The 19,911-nt window shown below is 54.7% G+C and overlaps 1 protein-coding gene across 3 annotated transcripts in view; it reads left to right on the top strand.

Annotated features, from left to right (window-relative positions):
- NKD1 (NKD inhibitor of WNT signaling pathway 1) overlaps positions 1-19,566 on the top strand; it is an 89,993-nt gene extending 70,427 nt beyond the window's left edge. For 2 of the 3 annotated variants that reach the window (XM_017530140.2, XM_037739124.1), the window contains 6 exons: positions 4,662-4,768; positions 8,273-8,368; positions 12,830-12,977; positions 13,646-13,730; positions 15,139-15,266; positions 16,050-19,566. In XM_017530140.2, the coding sequence (XP_017385629.1) occupies positions 4,662-4,768; positions 8,273-8,368; positions 12,830-12,977; positions 13,646-13,730; positions 15,139-15,266; positions 16,050-16,639 (1,154 nt within the window). In that variant the 3' untranslated portion in view covers positions 16,640-19,566. Of the gene's footprint in view, positions 1-416; positions 2,040-4,661; positions 4,769-8,272; positions 8,369-12,829; positions 12,978-13,645; positions 13,731-15,138; positions 15,267-16,049 lie in introns of those variants that run through there. The other variant, XM_017530141.2, reaches the window with a different exon arrangement.
- Positions 19,567-19,911: the final 345 nt, after the last annotated feature.

Genomic DNA, 19,911 nt, shown 5'->3' with positions numbered 1-19,911 from the left:
TGGGTCACGTGGGTGGCACCCCTGTGGTTGTACAGTGCACAGCCTGCTTCTCGGAGCTGGTCTCCTAGTGACCCCAAGTGACTCCAGACCAAGGGGAAGAGCCCTGAGGAGCTCACCCGACGGGACCGTGAGGAGGGCGGGTCTGTTTTATTTCACGGGCCTTCTTCTCATGCTGTTTGGGTGGTGCCAGCTGTCAGCAGCTTGGGCTGGGTGGGCCGTGCCATCCCGCTCTCTGGGTCACTGCCATTTGCCAGAGTAAACAGTCCCAAGTGACTGTGGCTCTCACAGCAGGCGGTCCCCAAGGAGCCTCCCATTGGGCCCACGAGGAGGTGGGGAGGGGCGTCTAGACCCACGATCAAAGTTGTCACCATTCAGGTATTTCCTCACTCTCTTCTTTCTCTCTCTCTTCCTCCCCACCCCTCCCTTTTTTTTTAAACTGGGGGAGGGGAGAGGGAAGAGACTGTCTTTGATCTCAGCGGAGGAAAAAAGTCTGTTCTGTTCAGGCTTTTGGCTAACACAACAAACAGTGTTTAAAATTTAACTTTGCTTAATTAATTAGTAATTCTGTTTAATGCTGTCTGATCTCCCTCCAAAAGGTATTTTGAAGCTTGAGAAGGGAACATCAAAGGGAGCTGGGTGAAGATGGTCAAGTAATGCATTTAATCTGGCAGTTGCTGGGGGTGGAGAGCTGCCAGGCTGGGAGCTAATAGGGAGAGAACCGTCATTTGGTAAACACGGCAAGCCGACTCCTTGACTCCTCATGGCTGTGGTGTGAGGGGGAACAGGGAGCAGATTCCAAAGAGAAGGAGCTCCACAAACCACTACCACCCCCCAGATTCATATGGGCTGACAATAGGCTTTAAGAAAGCAGAGCTGATATTTTCTTTCTTCCATGGCCACTGTACGGTTGGGCAGGTTGTGCACTGCACAAGGGTTTCCAGCCAAGTAGGCAAGTAATAGGTGAAATTGTCTGTGCCCTGCTCATCAAGCACATATCCTGGTGGAGGTGGAGGGTGGCACACACCTAAAGCAGCGATCGATCCACAGACTTTTTCATGAAAGGCCAAACAGTATGTATTTTAGGTTTTGTGGGCTCTGTTGCGACAGTTCAACTCTGCTGTCATACACTGAAAGAAGCCATGGACAATGCAAATGAGCATGACCGACTCTCAATAAAACTTTATTGACAAAAACAGGCAGGGGGCCAGGTTTGGTTCACTGAGTGTAGTTTGCCACCTCCTGCTCTCAGTCACCCAAAAGTACTCCTTAGGCAAGTGAAAGTCCTTTTTTCCCACCTGGTTCCCTGCCTTCTTTTTTTCTTCTAAATGAGCAGTCTCTCCTACAGTTCCTCAGACTTTCAACTGAAGAGTGATCAGCATCTCCTGAAATTAGGCCCCCAAAAGATCATTTCCCAGGGGGAAGAATGGCTGAGCTAAACAGGAATTGGAGACAGAGAATGGACTCAGACTGTGGTGCCAAAGCTGGTCTCAACAGAAATAGCATCACTGTAATCCCCCTTGGCGGGCCTGGGCGGCCTGCAGCGAGCACCAGTCCCCATCCCCGTCTCCCACCTCCAGTGAGCCCGTACTCATTGATGGCTGGAGAGTGGTTTCTTCTGCACAGGGCTCGCTGGGGGCCGTGGTAGCTTGACTTAGTTTGGTTTCAGAGAGTTCATATGTGGAGGAGGCCTGGCCCTTGACCCTGGCATTGGAGTCTTTGTGGCCGGTTCTCTGCCACCTGTTCTACCTACTGGGCAGGGGACAGTAAGAGGGTGAATGACCTCCTTTGGTGGGGATAGAGAGTGCTGACTGTCCTCGTTCCTGACCCCCACAGCCCCAGGGCAGCACGGATCACAGGCCCCATGCTGGGAGGGGCCCCTGGCAGGTTCACTGACCACTGGCTGACCTGTGGATGTCCAGGTGTCTTTCTGAGCTGGGATGGGATGAGGGAGCCATTGGTGAAGAGAGGACAATCCGGGCCACACTAGTTTTTGGAGAAGATGTATGAGGGGTTGAGGGAGATGTTTTCCAGCCCCTCAGGTGAGGAGAAAGGAAGGAAGAGGGGAGGACCTGAGGGCAGACAGGCTGTCCGTGCATGGCCGGGGAAGAGTGCTCCAGAGAAGGAGAGAGCAGGGACAGAGGTTCCTTTTCTTTGGATTTTATCAAGTGGAACATGAAAGGCAACATTGAACCTGAAGGTGCTTTTCTGATAACTTCCCTTTGAACTTGAAGTTTGGTTTCGATAAGCCTGGCCAGCTCGCATCTCCAGCCAGGACCTCTGCAGAGAGATGCAGCGGCTTTGAAGATGGAGCTGGGCTTTGTTTTTCTTTCTTCTTTTTCTTCTTTCCCCCTGCCTGGGAGGGGTGGGTAGAGGATGCTGCAGGCGGTGATATTACTCTGGTTTTTCCAGTGGGGCAGTCAGGGGTCAAGGGGGACGCTTGGGATCTGAGCTGTGAGCTGGGACCACAGCCCATCAACATCCTTGGCAAAGCCAGCATCTCTCAAGCACTTGCTGTGTTTCGGTCACTGTGTTCAGTAAGCACTCTCCTCATTGTCCTCTCCCGACAACCCTGTGAAGGTGAGGCCATCATACTCCCATTTTACAGATGAGGGGCCTGAGGTCCAGAGGAGTCAAGGGCCATGTCCAAAGCTGCCCATGCAGGCCGTATGTATTTGATATGCTTTTGTGTCTATTGCATTCCTGAAGCCTCAGTTTTGACAAAACTTAGCTGCTAACTGCCCTGTTCCCAGGAGTCAGTGCAGTGGGGCCGTCGGTCCCCTGACTGTCACCACTCCGGCTGGGCCTAGTGTGCTGGGGTCTTAGCCCTTTCTGATCAGAGCTTGTTGCATCCACACAAGAATCCTCTGGGGGAGGGGTTGGTAGCTTCCTCATTTTACAGTTGGGGAAAATTGAGACATCTAGAGAAGGTACGTGACCCACCCAGGGTGACACAGTGCCGGAGAACAGAACCCAGGTGGAGACGACCACTGCCCTGGCTGGCCGGCCTCCGTTAGACAGAGAGAGGCAGGCTGAGAGAGGCACCGAGTCTCCCACTAGTGGACTGACTGTGAGCATGATTCAGGCTACCTGGTTTCAAATCCCAGCTCTGTCATTTACTAATGAGGCAGTTATCCTCTCTGAGCCTCAGTTTTCCCATCTGGAAAATGGAGCTAGCTGCCTCACAGGGCTGCATGAGGATAGAGTTGGTAAACAGCAAGTGCTTAGTCATTGCTGCCTCATCTTTCCATACAGTGGCGCCAAGGCACAAGAGCACCAGGGGAAGTGCCTTCGCTAACTGCAGAGGAGAGAGCTCCCATCCCACAGGACAGGAGCAGGGCAGGAGAGCTGAGGCCTGGGCCCACTGGGGGCGTCCCCACTCCGCCTGGCCCAGGGACTGCCCTTGGGCCCTTGCTTGCAAAGCTGGGGTGGGTGAGTGTGGTGGGAGTGTGGTATCGCAGAGACACAAAGGCCCATCTAGTTGCCTGACCTCATTTTTCCAGGCTGCTGACTTCCCGAGAAAGTCCTGTCTTGCCTTCCTCTCTGACTGGGGAATCTCAGCTCCTCACATGACCCCCCCAACCAACCTTGGTCAGGGTGGAGGGGGCAGGGTCCCTTCTTGGAGTAGGAGCCAGCCTGTTTCTTCACCTTCAAAACAGGACAACACATTTATTACCCCAGGCAACAAAGGGAATTGGATGAGAGAAGCTGTGAGCGTGGCCTGGAAAGGATGTCCCCGGCAAATCCCAGCCCCTCTATCAGACGAGATGAAACAGGCAGAAAAGGCTTATGGGCCATTCCGAGAACTGATGGCACTTTGTAGTCTGGGTTCTAGGTCAAGGACGATGGTGCTACCCTGAGCTGGTGTCCTCAGGAAAATAGTGTCGGTAGGTCCTAGGATTTCACAGTCACCCTCCCATAGCTCCTGGAAGGCCACACATAGGACTGTGACCTTTGGCAGAGAAGGAAGGACCTGGGGTGACCAGAGGCCAAATACAAGGTTCAGGATGAGTGTGTTCCCTGAAGATGCCTTTTGTGTGTGTGTGAGTATGCGTGCATGTATGAGTGTGCATATGTGTGTGAGCAGGTGTGATGCATGAGTGTACATATGTGTGCACGTGTGTGTACATGTGTATGTGTGTGCACGTGTGCTTGTGCATATGTGTATGTGTACCAGTGCATGTGTGCACACCTTTACCAACCCAGTTGAACTCTTTTACTGGCACTCCTCCTGGCCGTCCACCAAGGTGTGTATCCTGTGCCCAGGTGGGTAGCACCTTTGGGGAGGCCAAAATGTCAGCACAGAAGGCAGTGGGACTGCAGACCGTGAAGTTCCAGCTCCCTCGCGGGGCTCCAGAAGCACTCCTCCACTCTCGGTCATCTGCCCTCCGGCCCGACACTGCTCTGGGTGGCTTTGTGCCTCCTCGGCGTAGAAGTCGAAGGCTGGTGTGGGGGGCATCTCACCCTGTGGTGGGGGTCGCCCCAGGCAGTACCAGGCACCAGAGTAGTGTGATGTTGACCCCAGCAAATGGGCAGGGCAGAATCCGGTCCAGCCCCGCTGGTAAGAATGTCCAGGCCAGGCCCCGAGGACGAAGGTGCAGCGAGCATGGTGGCCCTGCATCTGGACCCCGCTCCTCACGTCCCCTCACTTGTCTCGCCAACAGTGGCCCTGCCTCCTGAGAAGACCGACGGACTGGGCAGCGGAGATGAGAAGAAGATGGAGCAAGTGAGCCAACCCTGCCCGGGCTCCAAGAAGCAGCTGAAGTTTGAAGTAGGTTTCCTTTCGGTGCTGGGTCCTGGGTTTTCTCGGCTTGGTGCTTTGGGAGGAGGGAAGCTGGGGTTCTTCCAGACAGGGAGGCCCCTCCCCTGCACGAACAGCGCCTTCTGTGGGATGTTCCTCCTGCCACATCTGGGGCCTTCCCGGCATGGGGCAGACCCCGGGATCTTACCGCTTCCCACCCCTCAGCCCGGCCCCAGTCCCTCCACGCGGGGTGTGCCCAGCAGCCTGGGAGGGGGCATGAGAATGGTTGAGGGAGGCAGGACTCTGGCCCTGCTGCTGCTATCGCCTCTCTGGGCCTCAGTTTCCTTGGTGAAAACTTCCCCTTCAACTCTTGAGGCTGTTCTGGGGAGCCTGTGGGGGCTATCAGGTAGGATGGACGAGCAGGAGGCACAGGCAGGCCCCTGATGCTCGCAGGGCCTCAGCTTCCCCACGTGGTCAACACCAGGGATGTGCCTCCCAGAGCTCACAGTCTGTCTGTTCCCCACCGCCTGACAGGGTAGCACGCTCCTGCGCATCCAACACAGTCCCTGGCACTGAGAGCCAGGCCCAGGCCCGCTGCATGGAACTCGCCGCTGCTCTGCCCTCCTTGCTCCCTCCCTCCTTCCCTCTGCCTTCCTGAGACCACCAGGGCATAGTTCTAGAGTCAGCAGGCCTGGGTCCAAATCCTGGCTGTACACTTAGTAGCTGTGTGACTTTGGGGCCGGTTCCCTCAAGTCTCAATGGCCTCACGTGCCTCGCCTGTAAGATGGGGATAGTAGTGATGTCTGTCACATTGGGCTGTGGTCAGCATCATGAGTTCATGCATCTAAAGTGCTTAAGAGGATGTCCCTCTTCCTGACCAATGTTGATTAGCACCGGCTAATTGCCAGAGGACCCAGCTTAGACTGGGTGTGGTTCCTGCCCTCAAGGAGTGCACAGTGTGACAAGGGGACAGTTGGGTGCCCTGGACCCAATGGCTGTACAGTTGGTGATGTGATGAGGTCCGGGAGCCTGGGGTGGGGTCAGGCAATGGGGTGTGGGGCAACGGACACTTGGCATCTCCAGGCTCTGTGCAGTGACTGGAGGAGGGAGCCAAGGCTGTGGATGGAGGGTGAGGAGGTGGGTGAGGCTCAGAGCGTAGGGGGAGGAGTTGGGAGAGAGGCGCACAGAGGAGCCTTTGGTGTGAGAAGGGCCTTTCTGGCAGAGGGGACTGCAGGAGCGAAGGCCTGGGGCTGAAGTCCCAGCATGCTATGTGGGGTCAGTGAGCGGCATGGTGTGGCCTGTGCTGGATGGTGCGGCATGAGGGAGATGGCCTGTGTGCAGGGACCCTGGTGACTGATCTTATCCCCTTTCCAGTGTCATCTCCCCGCCATGCCCCACTATCCTGCACAGCCCACACCACGCAGCGTGTTCTCCAGCCTCCAGGAGGCTTGAAGCCTTGCCTGGGGAGGACAGGCAGCGTCTAGGGGGAGTTAGGGCTGCCAGCTTCTTCCTGGAACCCAGTCCCGTCCTGAGCCCACCCGGGTCCTTGTAGGGTCTCCTGGGGGCTTGGCAAATTCCAGGGCCGAACTCAGCGGCAGAAGGAAGCCCAGGCCCAGGCATCCTGCCTCCCTGGAAGCCCAAGTGTGCTTGCTTCTGGAGGAGCAGGAGCTGTGGGCCATGGGCAGGACTCGCCTAAGAAGCCCTGTGGGGTGTGGGGAGGCCTGGGAGACCCGCATCTGACAGGTGGGGCAGGTGGCCATAGTTACTCAACTCACGTTTCTGAAGCTCAGGCCCAAAGTGTCTTTGAAACAGCCAAATGCTGTGTGTGTGTATGTGTGTGTGTGTGTGTGTGTGTGTACAGGCATGTGTGTGTAGGGTGCGCACGTATAGGGGTGTGCCTGTGTAGGTGTGTGTGTGTATGTGTGTGTGTGTAAGGGTGAGTATGCAGGCATGTATGTCATGGCACATGAAACAGTGCCTCGGAGAGCAGCGAGGGCCCTTGGCAGGTATCAGATGGGTGTGGCCTAGGCAAGGTTGGCTTTGAACTCAGCGTGGGAGCCCAAGAATTGCTGGAGGGAAACAGCTTGGAGCTGCTGCAGCCGGGACCAGGACACCGTGCTGGGGCTCACTCCCCTAGCGTCCACAGGCAGGTGTCTTCTGCTCTTCTTCCTCCTGCCAGGCCAGCCCGGTGCCACCTTCCTGATGGTGGAAGGAGAGGTGGAGTTTGGCAAGCCATGGAGCAGCATGGTCTTGTTTCCATAAATCTTGTGGATCTGAAAGGCCACTCGTGGAACCTTTTCCTGCTGAACAGCATGCTCCCTAGGACTGTCCATCTGACACTCAGCCAGCCTCTGTGCTCAACCTTCCGGCGACGAGCTCACCCTTTCCCAGCTCACATTCCCTGGGGTCAGACACTTTAGGTTGCTGAAAATAATAGTAATGAAATGATTGTTTCATTGATTATTGATTGAAATAATTATTTCAATGACTGTTTATCATTACAGCAGAATTAACAGCTACTACCATGGATTGAGCTTTTCTATGTGCCAGGCAGTGCTCCAAGCACAGGTGTAAATGACCCCAGCGTGTATACTCCACTTCCTGTTTCCGTTCTCCTAAGCAGACCTGGCCACATGGCCCTGGGAGCAGGCAGTGTATAGGGGAGGCGGTCCCGCGGTGCAGGTGGGAGGAAAGAGGGAAGCCAGCGAAGGCTGGGTTTGCTCGTGGGCTCTGCCAGCTGGAGAACCTCCTAGGACCCATGTAAGCATGCGCTCAGATTTGTCCCACGGAGGGGTGAGGAGGTTTGGCATTTCCACTGCCTCCTGTCCCTCCCTTGTTTGGTCTCCTCTGGGCATTCCTTCCGGGACTCTTCAGGGCTGCCCTGAGACAGAAAAGCGCACCTGAGGCGGGAGGTCAGGCACTGTCCCCCCAACAGCTGCAGGGAGACAGCCAGGCTGAGGGCGTGTTGGGGGCCATGTCATCTTCCCAGCAAACTTATGGGAGAGAGGCCGTCGTTTTCCACAATTTATACCAGGAGAAACTGAGGCACAGTGGAGGGCAGCGACATGGCCAGGGTCACACAGCTGTGGAGGGCCTTGCAGGGGCTGGGGCCGGGCCTGACCGACATCCGAGCCCCTCATGCACGTGCTCACCTACGCCGGGGTCCGGCTGGAGCTTCCAAGTTGCCGCTCCTTTGCCTTCTAGTTGCTTCTTGCCCTTGGTCCAAATTCAGCTTTTCTGAGGCCACAGAGCCTCTTCTCAGACTGCCCTGAGTTTCCTTTGTCTTTGAAGACCCACAGACTGCCAGGCACCCCTGCAGGCGTCCCTCCCCGGGCCAAACTACCCCTGCCCAGCCCCTGGCTGCCTTCCTGGGCCAGTTCTGTCTTGGCCAAGGTACTCCCTGTCCACTCCAGGTCTAGGGAGAGCAGAGGGCAGGTGACCGCCCCTTGGCCTGGCCTCTGGGCTCATGCCTCCACCACCCAGTCAGCATTGCCACAGATAGGGGACCAGCCCCGCCCATCTCTCTGCATCCAGGAGCTCCAGTGTGACGTGTCCGTGGAGGAGGACAGCCGGCAGGAGTGGACCTTCACCCTGTACGACTTTGACAACAATGGCAAGGTCACCCGAGAGGTGAGTGCACCTGCCTGGCCTCTTGCCGTGTATCATGCCCGTGGGCACAGGGCCTGGGCATAGCTCCCCGCCACTGCCTCTTCTCACCCCTGCATCGGTCCTGCCCCTCAGGGAAGGCTGTAACAGCCGGGGAGTTGCTGGGAGCGCCCGTGAGATTGGGAGGGGTATCCCAGAGCTGCTGGCAAGTGGGAAGAGAGGACAGGGAGGGAGGGCAGCTCCCCTGCCCTCAGCTTAGGCGCTGCTCCTCCTGGAGAAGGAGCGGGGGCAGGTACAGAGCCCCAGGGCCTCCCGAGAGAAAGACCCCAGGCCTCAGCTGAGTCCTGTCCTGCTTCTTTCCACATTCCCAGAGCTTGGGGGGACAGGGCTGGGACCACCGCAGGCCACCTCCCTCACTTAGCCATGCTGCCCAGGAGCTTGGCGGTGGGTGCACACAGAGGCCACACCGCACCTCACTTTAGGCTACGGGAATGACACCACCCGTGCTGAGGGCCCGCCAGCAGCTCTGCGGTCACAGCTCTGGTCATGGCCTCACCCCAAACCTCTTCTTCCTCATCCCTCCACAGGCTGCTCCCTCTTCAGGGCCCTCCGCAGCTGCCTCCTTCCTGCCTGTGTCTTTGCACACTGAGCACGAGTGTGTGCATCTACAGGGTCCTAGGTACTAAGCACAAGGATACAGCAGGGAACCACACAGACAAGCTCCTCACCCTGGGGCTTTGACATCCTGACAAAAGGCAGATCCAAACAGCTGTACGATAACTGAGCAGCGATGTGTTCAGTGAAAAAAATAAACAGGGTGTTGTGACAGAGACTGGCTGGAGGGTCCAGGGGAGGCCTCCTGGAGGAGATGGCAAGGGAGCTGAGCCACACAGCATGCACAGCCTTGGGGGCTCCTGGGCAGACCGAGGCCAGGGGCTCAGGGTGTTTAAGGAACTGAAGGAGACAGCTGTGGTGGCCGATCGGCAGGAGAGACAGCTGTGACTGGGGACCTGGCAGGGCCAGTCTTCTGGCAGGCAACCTGGATTTGATTTCAGGTCCTGAGGGCACTGCTGGGGGGTTGGTATCCTTCCTTCTGCTTCCTCATCCCTTTTCCTCCCTGTCCCTCTCTGACGACCTCTCCCTCCCCGAGAGGCCCCCATCTGCAGGTGTGGGACCTGTTACAGGTCTGAGGTTGCGTGCGTCTGCGCGTCAGCCCAGGATGACACGCCAGGGCTCCTCCTGCTTCTTGTCCAGCATGCCTCCTGTTTCCAGAAAGGATTGAGGCTTTGTTGCCTGCTCTCCTCATCCCGGGCCCTGGCAGGGTGTTTTCTTCTCTGTGATAGTGCAGGAGAAATTCACCTTTATGCTGCCAGATGGGAGTTCTGTGTTAACAAGGTCACCTCCTCCTCGGGCTGTGGTTTAGGGGCTGTTCCAACAGGCTGGAGGAGGAAGTTGTGACTTTTAAGTACTCAGGACTCTTTGACATATAAGTGACAGAATACATGCTACAACTGCTGTATCCAAAAAAAAAAGGGAATAGATTGATTGGCTCATGTAACTGAAATTTGGTTTGGGGTCTGACTTCAGGCATGGCTTGACCCAGAGGCTCAGTGGCTTCAGGACTAGTATTCATCACGGCTCTATTTCCTCAGCTCCATTTCCCTTCTTGTGAGGCAGACTCTCCCCTTGGCAGCAGCAAGATGACTGCTGACAGCTTCAACCTGCACCCTCCTTCGCTGCCTTGGGAATGAGAGGGAGGCCTGGCCCTGGGGAAAGCGTTCTCTGGGTCATGTCTTCCTCCTGCTGAGAAGCCAGGGGGTGGTTTTGAGTGGAGGGAGGACCGGCCTGGTGTCTCCCTGATCCATTTTTAGCCCTGATGCCATTCCTCAAATCTGGCTGTAAATACGGTTCCTCTCCACGCCTTCTGAGTGCCAGGACAGATGGGCTCCCACCTCACGGCATCTGCAGCCCGGAGCCCGGGTGTGGGCCAGCTTTCCACTCGGAAAGAAGTACCTGCTTCTCCTTCAGGCGTTTGTTCATGTGGGAAATACTGAGCACACTGATTGCTGGGTGTCTGGCCCTGTGTAGTCAGTGGGGTTGATTTTCAACCTAGAATTGCCAAAGCACACAGGCTCCGAGACCCTCAGTCTGCTGGGACCCTCAACCCTGATCACACACGAGGGCCCCAGGTCCTCTAAGGTATCAGAAGTCTGGGGGATGAAGTGAGTGACCCTCAGCCACCTCATGTGTGTAATGAAGCCTCCGTCATGGGCTGCCCAAGATAGACAGAGTGAGCAGACAGGGCCTTACGGAGAAGCCGGAGGGAAGGAAAGGAGGAAGGAGAGCCCTCTGCGGGCCTCGCAGGAAGAGGTGGGATCGCTGAGCAAGCCAGATAGGGAGTGCCTGGAGCCTGGGTCTCAAACTGGTGGCTCCCACAATTCCAATCTGGCCCCCAGATGCTCTGCTCTGGTCCCCCAAGGGGTTTTGTTAAATGTCAGTTGCCAATATCAGTGATTCTGAAGATGTAACAGAAAATCCTGGATTTCTGGCTTTTCTGTGTGACTCCCCCCTCCCCCTGCATTGTTAAAGGGCAGGTCAGCTGAGCTGTGTGGCTGCACCTCCTAGGACAGGGCCAGCACCTCTGTCACCCCTACCATGTTGCGCCACCCACCCACCCATGCCTGGCTGGGGCTGCGCTGGGGTTGCCTCAGCCACTTCAGCCTGCGGGACTTATAGGCAGGAGGTGGAGGATGGTGGGGCAGGTAACTGACCACGGATGGGCCTGATCGATAGAGAAACAGTGTCTTCTCCAGAGGTTTCCAATGCCATTTAAAGCAGGACGTTACCCCCTCACCGCCACCAGACAAGTGACTGCAGCAGGTACCCAGAAAGAAAGGGCCTAGTGAGGGGAATCCGTGCCCTCCAGCCCCAATTAGAAGGGCTGTGGGACACCCAGGGAACATTGTGTAGACACCCCTGTTCTGGTTGAGGGGTACTTGAGGCTCAGAGAGGAGATAAGATTTAGTCAAGTTCTCACAGATTAGTTTGTCTTTTAGGACGGTCTCAGCCAGCTCAAGTTGCCATAACAAAATACCACAGACTGGGTGGCTTAGAGAGCAGAAATTTGTTCCTCACAGTTCTGAAGGCTGGAAGTCCTCCAAGGTGCCACCTCCCTCAGTTCCTGTTGAGGGCTCGCTTCCTGGCTTGCAGACGGCCACCTTCTCACTGTGTCCTCATGTGGTAGAGAGAGAGACCTCTTCTGGTGTCTCTTCCTTTTTTTTTTTTTTTTTACAAGAGATGGAATCTTGCACTGTTGCCCAGGCTGGAATGCAGTGGTACTCTCATGGCTAACTGCAGCCTCAAACTTCTAAGCTGAAGTGATTCTCCCACCTCAGCCTCCCAAGTAGCTGGGACTACAGGTGTGCACCACCACACATGCCTATTTTTCAAAAAAATTTCTGTAGAGAATGTTATGTTGCCCAGGCTGGTCTTGAACTTCTGGGCTGAAGTGATCCTCCCACCTTGGCCTCCCAAAGTGCTGGGAATTCAGGTGTGAGCCATATCCCTAGCCTCTCCTCTCCTTCTAAGGGCCCTGATCCTATCACGATCCCAACTTCATGACCTCGTTTAACCCTAATCATCTCCTTCCTCCAAATACAGTCACAGTGGGATTTAGGGCTTCAACCTATGGACTTGCAGGTGAATGGGGAGCCACAATTCAGCCCATAGCAGGGACACGCCTCCCTTTCCATTTTTCATTTCAAACCCGAAGCAGATGCTGTTGATGTCCCCACCTAGTTTTCCCCTGGCCTACCTCGAAGTTCACCTGCTGCCGTGGTAGATGGTGCCCACTGTAAGAGCCTTCTCAGGTACAGGGAGCTGGCTTGGCCCTTGCAGGGGAGCCCAAAAGCACAAGGGAGGGTGGGGCACAGTGGCTTATGGCTCATGCCTGTAATCCCAGCATTTAGGGAGGCTGAGGCAGGAGAATCACTTGAGACCGGGAGTTTGAGGCTGCAGTGAGCCATGATCACACCCCTGCATTCCCACCTGGGTGACAGAGTGAGAACGCATCTCAAACAAAAATCCAAAGTACAGGGAATGTAGCATCCTTGGGGAGCTCTCAGGCAGTGAGGAATGAGAGTCCATTCCTAACCCCCCCTCTGTCTGAATGAGGCTGTTCCAAGATGGACTCTACAGTCTCCCTCAAGGGCCCAAGTGCGACTGAGCCCCAGTTGCCCCTGGCTGTAACCTGCTCTTTTTCTTTTCTCTTGCGGGTTTTTCCTCTTCTCTCTCCCTGCTCCCTCACTTCTGCTTCCTAGGATCTCCTCCCAAATGAACCTCAGACATCCAGGTTTTTGCCTTAGGCTCTGCTATGGGGCAGCTGGAGGGATTCAGGCCTGCAGCGGCCACCAGGCCCTCTAGTTTCTATTTTCAAGGCCCTGTGACTGCAACCCCCGCATGGGTTTCCGCTTCCCTCCCATTCAGGACATCACCAGCTTGCTGCACACCATCTATGAGGTGGTGGACTCCTCCGTCAACCACTCCCCAACATCGAGCAAGATGCTGCGGGTGAAGCTCACTGTGGCCCCCGATGGCAGCCAGAGCAAGAGGAGCGTCCTTGTCAATCAGGCTGGTGAGGGGCTGCAGGGCTGAGCCTGGGAAACAAGGTCCTCCCATCTCTCAGGAAGGATCAGCCCCTGCCTGGAAGGGCCAGCTCCCTCCCTGTGGGCTTTCTGGGGCAGCTGCTTTGTGGACAGGTGGGGTTCAAAAGGGCCCTTGAAGTGGTAGGAGGAAGGGTGGGAAGAGGAGGGAAGGGATTCCGGGTTAGAGGCCTTGCATAGGCAGAGCCATGCAGCTGGAGCAAACGCTGGTGTTGTGGGCAGCATGGCATCTGCAAGCCTTGAGGCCAGCCGGGAGGAGGTGAGGTTGGAGGGGGAGTCTGGGGAGGAGGTGAGGCTGGAGGGGGAAGAGGTGAGGCCAGCCGGGAGGAGGTGAGGCTGGTGGGGGAGGAGGTGAGGCCAGCCGGGAGGAGGTGAGGCTGGTGGGGGAGGAGGTGAGGCCAGCCGGGAGGAGATGAGGCTGGAGGGGGAGGAGGTGAGGCTGGAGGGGGAGTCTGAGGAGGAGGTGAGGCTAGATGGGGACATGACCTGGGCGGATAGCTATGAGAGCTCTTTATTTAGCCCCAGCTCGGGGAACCCTCTCACAGTGGCCTTGCAAAGCAGCTGCATATCAGGCAGCTCCTGGGCAGGGTGGGAACAGGCAGCTCACCTGGTGTCTCTTGTGCTTCTCGGCCGGACTCAGACCTGCAGAGCACGAGGCCCCGAGCAGAGACCAAGCCCGCTGAGGAGCTGCGGAGCTGGGAGAAGAAGCAGCGAGCCCCACTCAGGTACGTGGACATGGTGCACGTTAGCATATGTTGAGCACCGGCTGTGTACCTGAATCTGGATGTACACAGCCTGAGTCTTCCGTCTGTGTACCTGGATATGGAGGACTTAGAGCAGGAGGTTTGGCTGTGGTCTGTGTTCTCTTCAGGGAGCCAACACTTTTGATGCACAGAGTCATAAATCAAACAAAAACCTTAACAAATAAGTACATCCTTTTATGCAACACACCTTGGACAGACAGGACGGGAGTCGAGCATTTGCTGGGCTTTGGCAGGGCTCCCCGTGGCGCATCAGGCTCTGAAGCATTGCTGTTTCTGCTGGGAGATGATTGGATATTCACACTAAGTGAGATAAACACCTTAAACACCTTCCCATCCCTTTAGGGTGGGCTTGGCTTCCACGTGGGTTATGAAAAGTCTTAGTTTTCAGGCTTTTTGGATTTCAGAATTGTGGATAAGGAATTATTAGGCTGCAGTTACCTTTCACCTGTTATTTCTTCAACTGCAAGGGAGGAAGGGAGGAAAGGAAAGAGATCATTTAAAGAAAGACATTGAGTAAACAACAGTAACACGGCGGGCATGAAGCTGTGTTAACCTCTAGCGTGCAAACGGTAAGGGAATGACTGGAGCGGAATTAGTACTCGCTTAGGGGAAAGAAAAAACATAGTTCAAGCAGGGTCACAGCCAGATGTGGGGACAGGGCTGAGAATCAGAGGGACCCAGGCTGGCTGGAGATCCTGGGGGAAGGTGGTGCTGTGGTGTGTGGGAAGGAACCAGGATGGGAGCAGCTCGCAGAGGTCCTTGGAGGAGAGGGCTGGGGAGCCCCAAGCCCTGCAGGGAAAAAAAGAGCCTCTGACAGCATCTCTCCCCACCCCTCCATACACACTGTCTTAGTCACACACACATGCATGTGTGCGCACACACACACACACACACACACACACCTGAGAGGCCCATCCTGGGCTGTAGGGCCGGTCATGGGGTCTGCCAGGCCCAACTCCAACAGTATGAGGGACTTCTGCTGCCTGCAGCCCCTGGGGAACCAGGCTGGGGTTTAGGCCACCTACCTGTAGCAGGCACATACGGCTTGAAGCCTGGCACTGGGGGATTCTTAGAAGTTGACCAATAACCTCTCACATTTGCTTTGAACTTGTTCAAAGCCAACCCCTGTCCACTCCTTCTAGAAACTGCAAGGAAGTCGGGCCATGGGCTGTGGTCTGTCTCTCCATCAGCAGGAAAGGAAACGGAGGCACAGTTCACAGGGAGGACTGTTCCTCCCCACTCTCTCCCAAGGCCAAGAAGGAAATGAATGAAGGGTCCGGAGTTTGTTCTGGGGGCTTCCCAGTAGCCTATGCAGCTGCCCCCACCTGGTGTTCAATGTCACCCCACTCACTTGCCTTCCCTGCCATAGGTTCCAGGGTGACAGCCGCCTAGAGCAGTCTGGCTGCTACCACCATTGCGTGGATGAGAACATCGAGAGGAGAAACCACTACTTAGATCTCGCCGGGATAGAAAACTACACCTCCCAGTTTGGGCCTGGTAAGGGACTTGAGCCATGAGGGTGGGTGTGGCTGGATGGGCCACGTGGGCAGTGTTCACTGCTACCCCAGGCCTGGGGAAGACAGCATTACACGGCAGGTTAAAGGCTCTTCTTAGAGAAAGTGATGTTAAAAACGGTTTCAAAATTAACATGCACAAAATTGAGCAAAATCAAATAGTATCTAAGGGCTTGGCACCCAATGACAAACAACAGTTCTGTGCCCCATCCCTGCCCACCCAAGCCCTGTTCCCCTCCCCAGGCAGCTACTTTGACCCTTCTTGGCTGTTTCTTCCAGCAAGAGCCTCGGTTTCCCTGCGTACAACGTGGCTGTGTCTTTATCAGCCTTGACATATGTTGACTTCTTGCTCAGTTTCACTCCCACAACTTCCTTCTCTCTTTCTTTTAATAGGTTTAATTCCTCTGTGAGTTACTTCTGTATGTTTTCAGCAATATGCGTAAGAGTTCTTTCTTGTCCCAGTGACCATAGACAGTTTTCAGGGTCTCTGCTGCCATCTCTCTTTCTCAGCTCTCTCTCGAAGAGTATTTTTGAAGACCTACCAAAGAACCGGTTCTTCCCACTTAGCAGATAGGAAAGTTCCATTTCAGAGAGTTTTCCTGCAAAGCAGTGAGGGACAGTCAGGATACTGGGGAGTAGCTCTGATCAAGAATATTTGCATTTTTTAGTCTTGGAGAACTGGGGGTGGGGGTGATGTTTGGGGTACAGCACAAGACCCCCAGCAAACCGTAGGTGCTCATTAAATGTCTGTTGAATTGGTTCCTAGGCTCCCCTTCTGTGGCCCAGAAGTCAGAACTGGCCCCCCGCACCTCCAACCCCACTCGATCTCGCTCCCATGAGCCGGAAGCCATCCACGTCCCACACCGAAAGCCCCAAGGCGCGGACCCAGGCTCCTTCCACTTCCTTGACACCCCAATCGCCAAGGTCTCGGAGCTCCAGCAACGGCTCCGGGGCACACAGGACGGGAGCAAGCACTTTGTGAGGTCCCCCAAGGCCCAGGGCAAGAGCGTGAGTGTGGGCCACGTGGCCAGAGGGGCAAGAAACAAACCCCCTCTGGGACCCGCCATCCCTGCGGTGTCCCCCTCCGCCCACCTGGCCGCCAGCCCAGCCCTCCTCCCCTCCCTGGCCCCCCTCGGGCACAAGAAGCACAAGCACCGAGCCAAGGAAAGCCAGCAGGGCTGCCGGGGCCTGCAGGCACCGCTGGCCCCAGGCGGCCCCGTCCTGGGGCGGGAGCACCTGCGGGAGCTGCCTGCCGTGGTGGTGTACGAGAGCCAGGCTGGGCAGCCCGTCCAGAGACACGAGCACCACCACCACCATGAACACCACCACCATTACCACCACTTCTACCAGACATAGAGCCCCTCCCCAGGGCCCCACCCTGCCATATGAAGGACCCTGCCCCCAACACCCCAAGGCATTATTATTCTATTAATTATTGTTATTATGATGATTATTGTTATTAATAATTATTGTTACTCCACTAATATTTAGCTAGCCTTCATGTAGAAGATCTATGGAAACACAGAACTAAACTTTTATTTATATGTTGTGGGGACTGCATAACTAGCCCAGGAAATGACTCTGGTTTGGACTGGCCCGTATGGGCAGAGGCTCCCTCAAGGCTCAGGAGCTGCAGCGTCATCTGTGCGGATCAGCCCATACCCTTCCCAGAGCCAGGGAGCCCTCAGCCCCAACTCTTGCCCCACCCCAGGCTCTTCCAGGAGAGTACCCTTCCCTGGCCCGGCTTCCAGAGACCCTCGAAATCTCCGAGAAGATAAACAGCTGCTACCTCTTAGTATTATCCTGATTTTATTTTGCCCTTAACTGATTGTAATGTGCTACAAGGGATTTCAGTGGACTGCAGAATGCGAACTTCTTGCTGTTGTGTTTTTATGTCCCAACCTAGAAACCTTAGCTGTCTTTTCTGGAGTTGTCTTTCACGCTTTTCCAGTGGGATCAAGCCTTTGCCCCCAAAGCAGTCCCATCTCCTCTGCCATGCACAACATGAATATCCACTCCTCCTCCCCCTCCTCCTCCCCCTCCTCCTCCTCCTCCTCTTCTTTAGAGCAGTACACATGCACATATTTAAGGACTATCCCTGAGACCATCCTTCTCATTTTGGAAACTGCTAGGGAGGAAACCAACCGCTTAAACAAGTGTGATTTTCCAAGATCCGGGCAATTGTGTGCTGTTGGTTGTGGTGGAGGATGTGGCAGATGTATATGTACCTACACGGTTCTCTAACAGAGCTTTCTGTATCTATAGATAGACGCCATCTGCCCATTTCTATGTATCTTTCTATAAATATACACTCTCAGGTATCTTTTCTGGTGTGTAGAAATCAGTGGTTTGCTTCTCTGGACACTTCTGGAACCCAGATGTGACCCTGCTTGTCTCCTTTTGGGGCTGGAGAGCTCTCAGATGCTTTCATCAGAGGTCCATTCTCGGGTTTCTGGGTCTGATGGATTTTAGAGAGAACTGCTGGGGTACAGAAGCTTGGAGGGAAAGGGGGTCTGTGGCCAGTTGGGACCCTGGAGCAGCGTCCTCTGCAGAGAAGGATTTTGTCTGGCCACAGCCTGGAGAAACCTGAGAACCAGTCAGCTAGCCAGGGTCTCAGAGAAAAGCAGATCACACACTCAAATTGGATAATTTGAGCAGAGTTTTTAATAAAGGCAATATTTACAAAGTGTGGCTAAGCCTCCCATGAGAGGGCAGAACCCTGGAGCCAGCAGTGTGGGGTGCTACCCCCACCCCAGGCCTGAGTGGGGAAGGAGTTATCTTTAGCAGACAGGAATGCTGGAGGAGTGAGAGGGGCACCTGAGAGCTGGGACCTTTGCTCAAAGGATGCAGCCAGTCATGGGGACTCTCCAGGGAAATTAACATTCTGAGCTGCTTTCCTGCCCCCTCTCAATCCATTCGCTGAGGCTGCTAGAAGCCACTGGGCCAAGGGAGCTTGTTGATATGGCTCACATGGGCATGTTCCCAGGTCAGAGAGGAGAGCGGAGAGTGAATCTAGAGGGACACAAAAGACAGAAGCGACTCCAGCTGCCTTTCTTTCTGCTGTTTTGTCTCGCAGCTGGGATCCTCTTTTCCAGGGCTTCGAGTTTAGGTTTAATGTAGTTAGTAAGGAGTTACTTCCAAAGGCAGTGGCTTAGTTGTCACCATATTATTAATTTTATTAATGACTGATGTGCGTGGGATTGGATTAATACATTAATCCTTAGGACAGCCCCATGAAGCAGCTTGGTGGCAGCTCACGGAGCTGAGGCTTAGACATTTGTAACTCCCTTGAGACCGCACAGGGGGCAGAGCTGGATTCTGGTCTCCCACTTGCCATTGGTGCAGGACTTAATCACGGCCACGTGCTTCCCTTGTTTTGGGTTGTGGGTTTCTGTTCAGTGAGAACTCAGCTCAGTCCAACGTGAACGAGACCAAGTTGGAAGGCAGGGAGGGAGCTGGCTTTGAGATGACAGGGCCCAGGATGTGAATGCAGCTGAGACTGGTTCTTGTACCTCCCTCTTGTCCCCTGGATTGATACCTGTGCCCAATTATATGCTTGGTCAGGGAGCCCTGGCTGCTGGCATTCTGGGTCCCCTAACCATAGGAAAAGGAGCTTCCATTAGTGTAAAGTCCGGGGCAGGATTCTGATTGTCTGGGCTTAGATCTGGTACCCATAGCTGATCCAATCATGTGACTGCTGGGGTCACGTGGCCAACCTGCCACAAGAGGGTGGAGTCTGTACTGGAAGACAGGAGAGAAGGAGTGCAGAGCAGACAGGAAGTAATGGTGTTCCAGACTCTGAATTGCTGCAGCCCTGGAGGCCAGCTGGGAGTTGGGACGACTGGTTTTAGAACAGTTCCTCTGCCTCCCTAAGTTCCGCACCTGTCAGGATTCTGTTACTTCTTGGTAACTGGGACTTGCCCAACTTTAAAAACATTATTTTAAAAAAAGTAATGTGCACATGTAAAAGATTCAAATAGTACACAGGTGTACAGTCAAAAGTAAAATTTCCTCCATCCCAGGCCCACCAGCACCCCTGATGCCAGCTTTCTGGGTGTGGTCTAGGGCCTCAGTGTAGTGTGGGGGTTGTGAGCACAGACTTTGGCGCCAGCTTGCTGGGTTCAAATGCTGTCTCCCTCTTTGTAGCTCTGTGCTTCAAGTGAAATACTGTGCCTCAGTTTCTCCTTTATAAAGGTGGGGCTCACGACAGTGCCTGGCCTGTGTGAGAACTATGAGGGTGTTAGCTGTTCTTTACCAGAATAAATACATTTATATATCTCCCATATGCATTTTGTTAATTTTTAAAATATTTTAAACACAAAGTTTGAAACAGATAATTGTGTAACAGTAACTGTGAACTCACCTCCCGGAATTTACAAATGCTGACATCTTGCAATATTTATTTCAGATCTATTTTTAAGGGGGAGGAAAAAAAAACCCCTGCAGTTACTGCTTAATCCTCTTCCCACCCCACCCTCTTATTTTCACACAAGGAGCATAGTGTTCATACTTATGCCGTTTTTTTCAGTAACTGAGTATATTTGGAGATCTCCCTCCCTAGGTCATAGAGCTCTGCCCCCTTCTAACAGCTGCTCAGCCTTCTGTGACTAGAGGTGCTGTCACCAGCT

The sequence above is a fragment of the Cebus imitator genome, unplaced genomic scaffold (genome assembly GCF_001604975.1).
Source record: "Cebus imitator isolate Cc_AM_T3 unplaced genomic scaffold, Cebus_imitator-1.0 Scaffold63, whole genome shotgun sequence".
In the NCBI taxonomy this organism is placed as follows: domain Eukaryota; kingdom Metazoa; phylum Chordata; class Mammalia; order Primates; family Cebidae; genus Cebus; species Cebus imitator.
The sequence above is the reverse complement of the archived record's forward strand: the minus strand, read 5'-3'. Positions and strand labels throughout refer to the sequence as shown.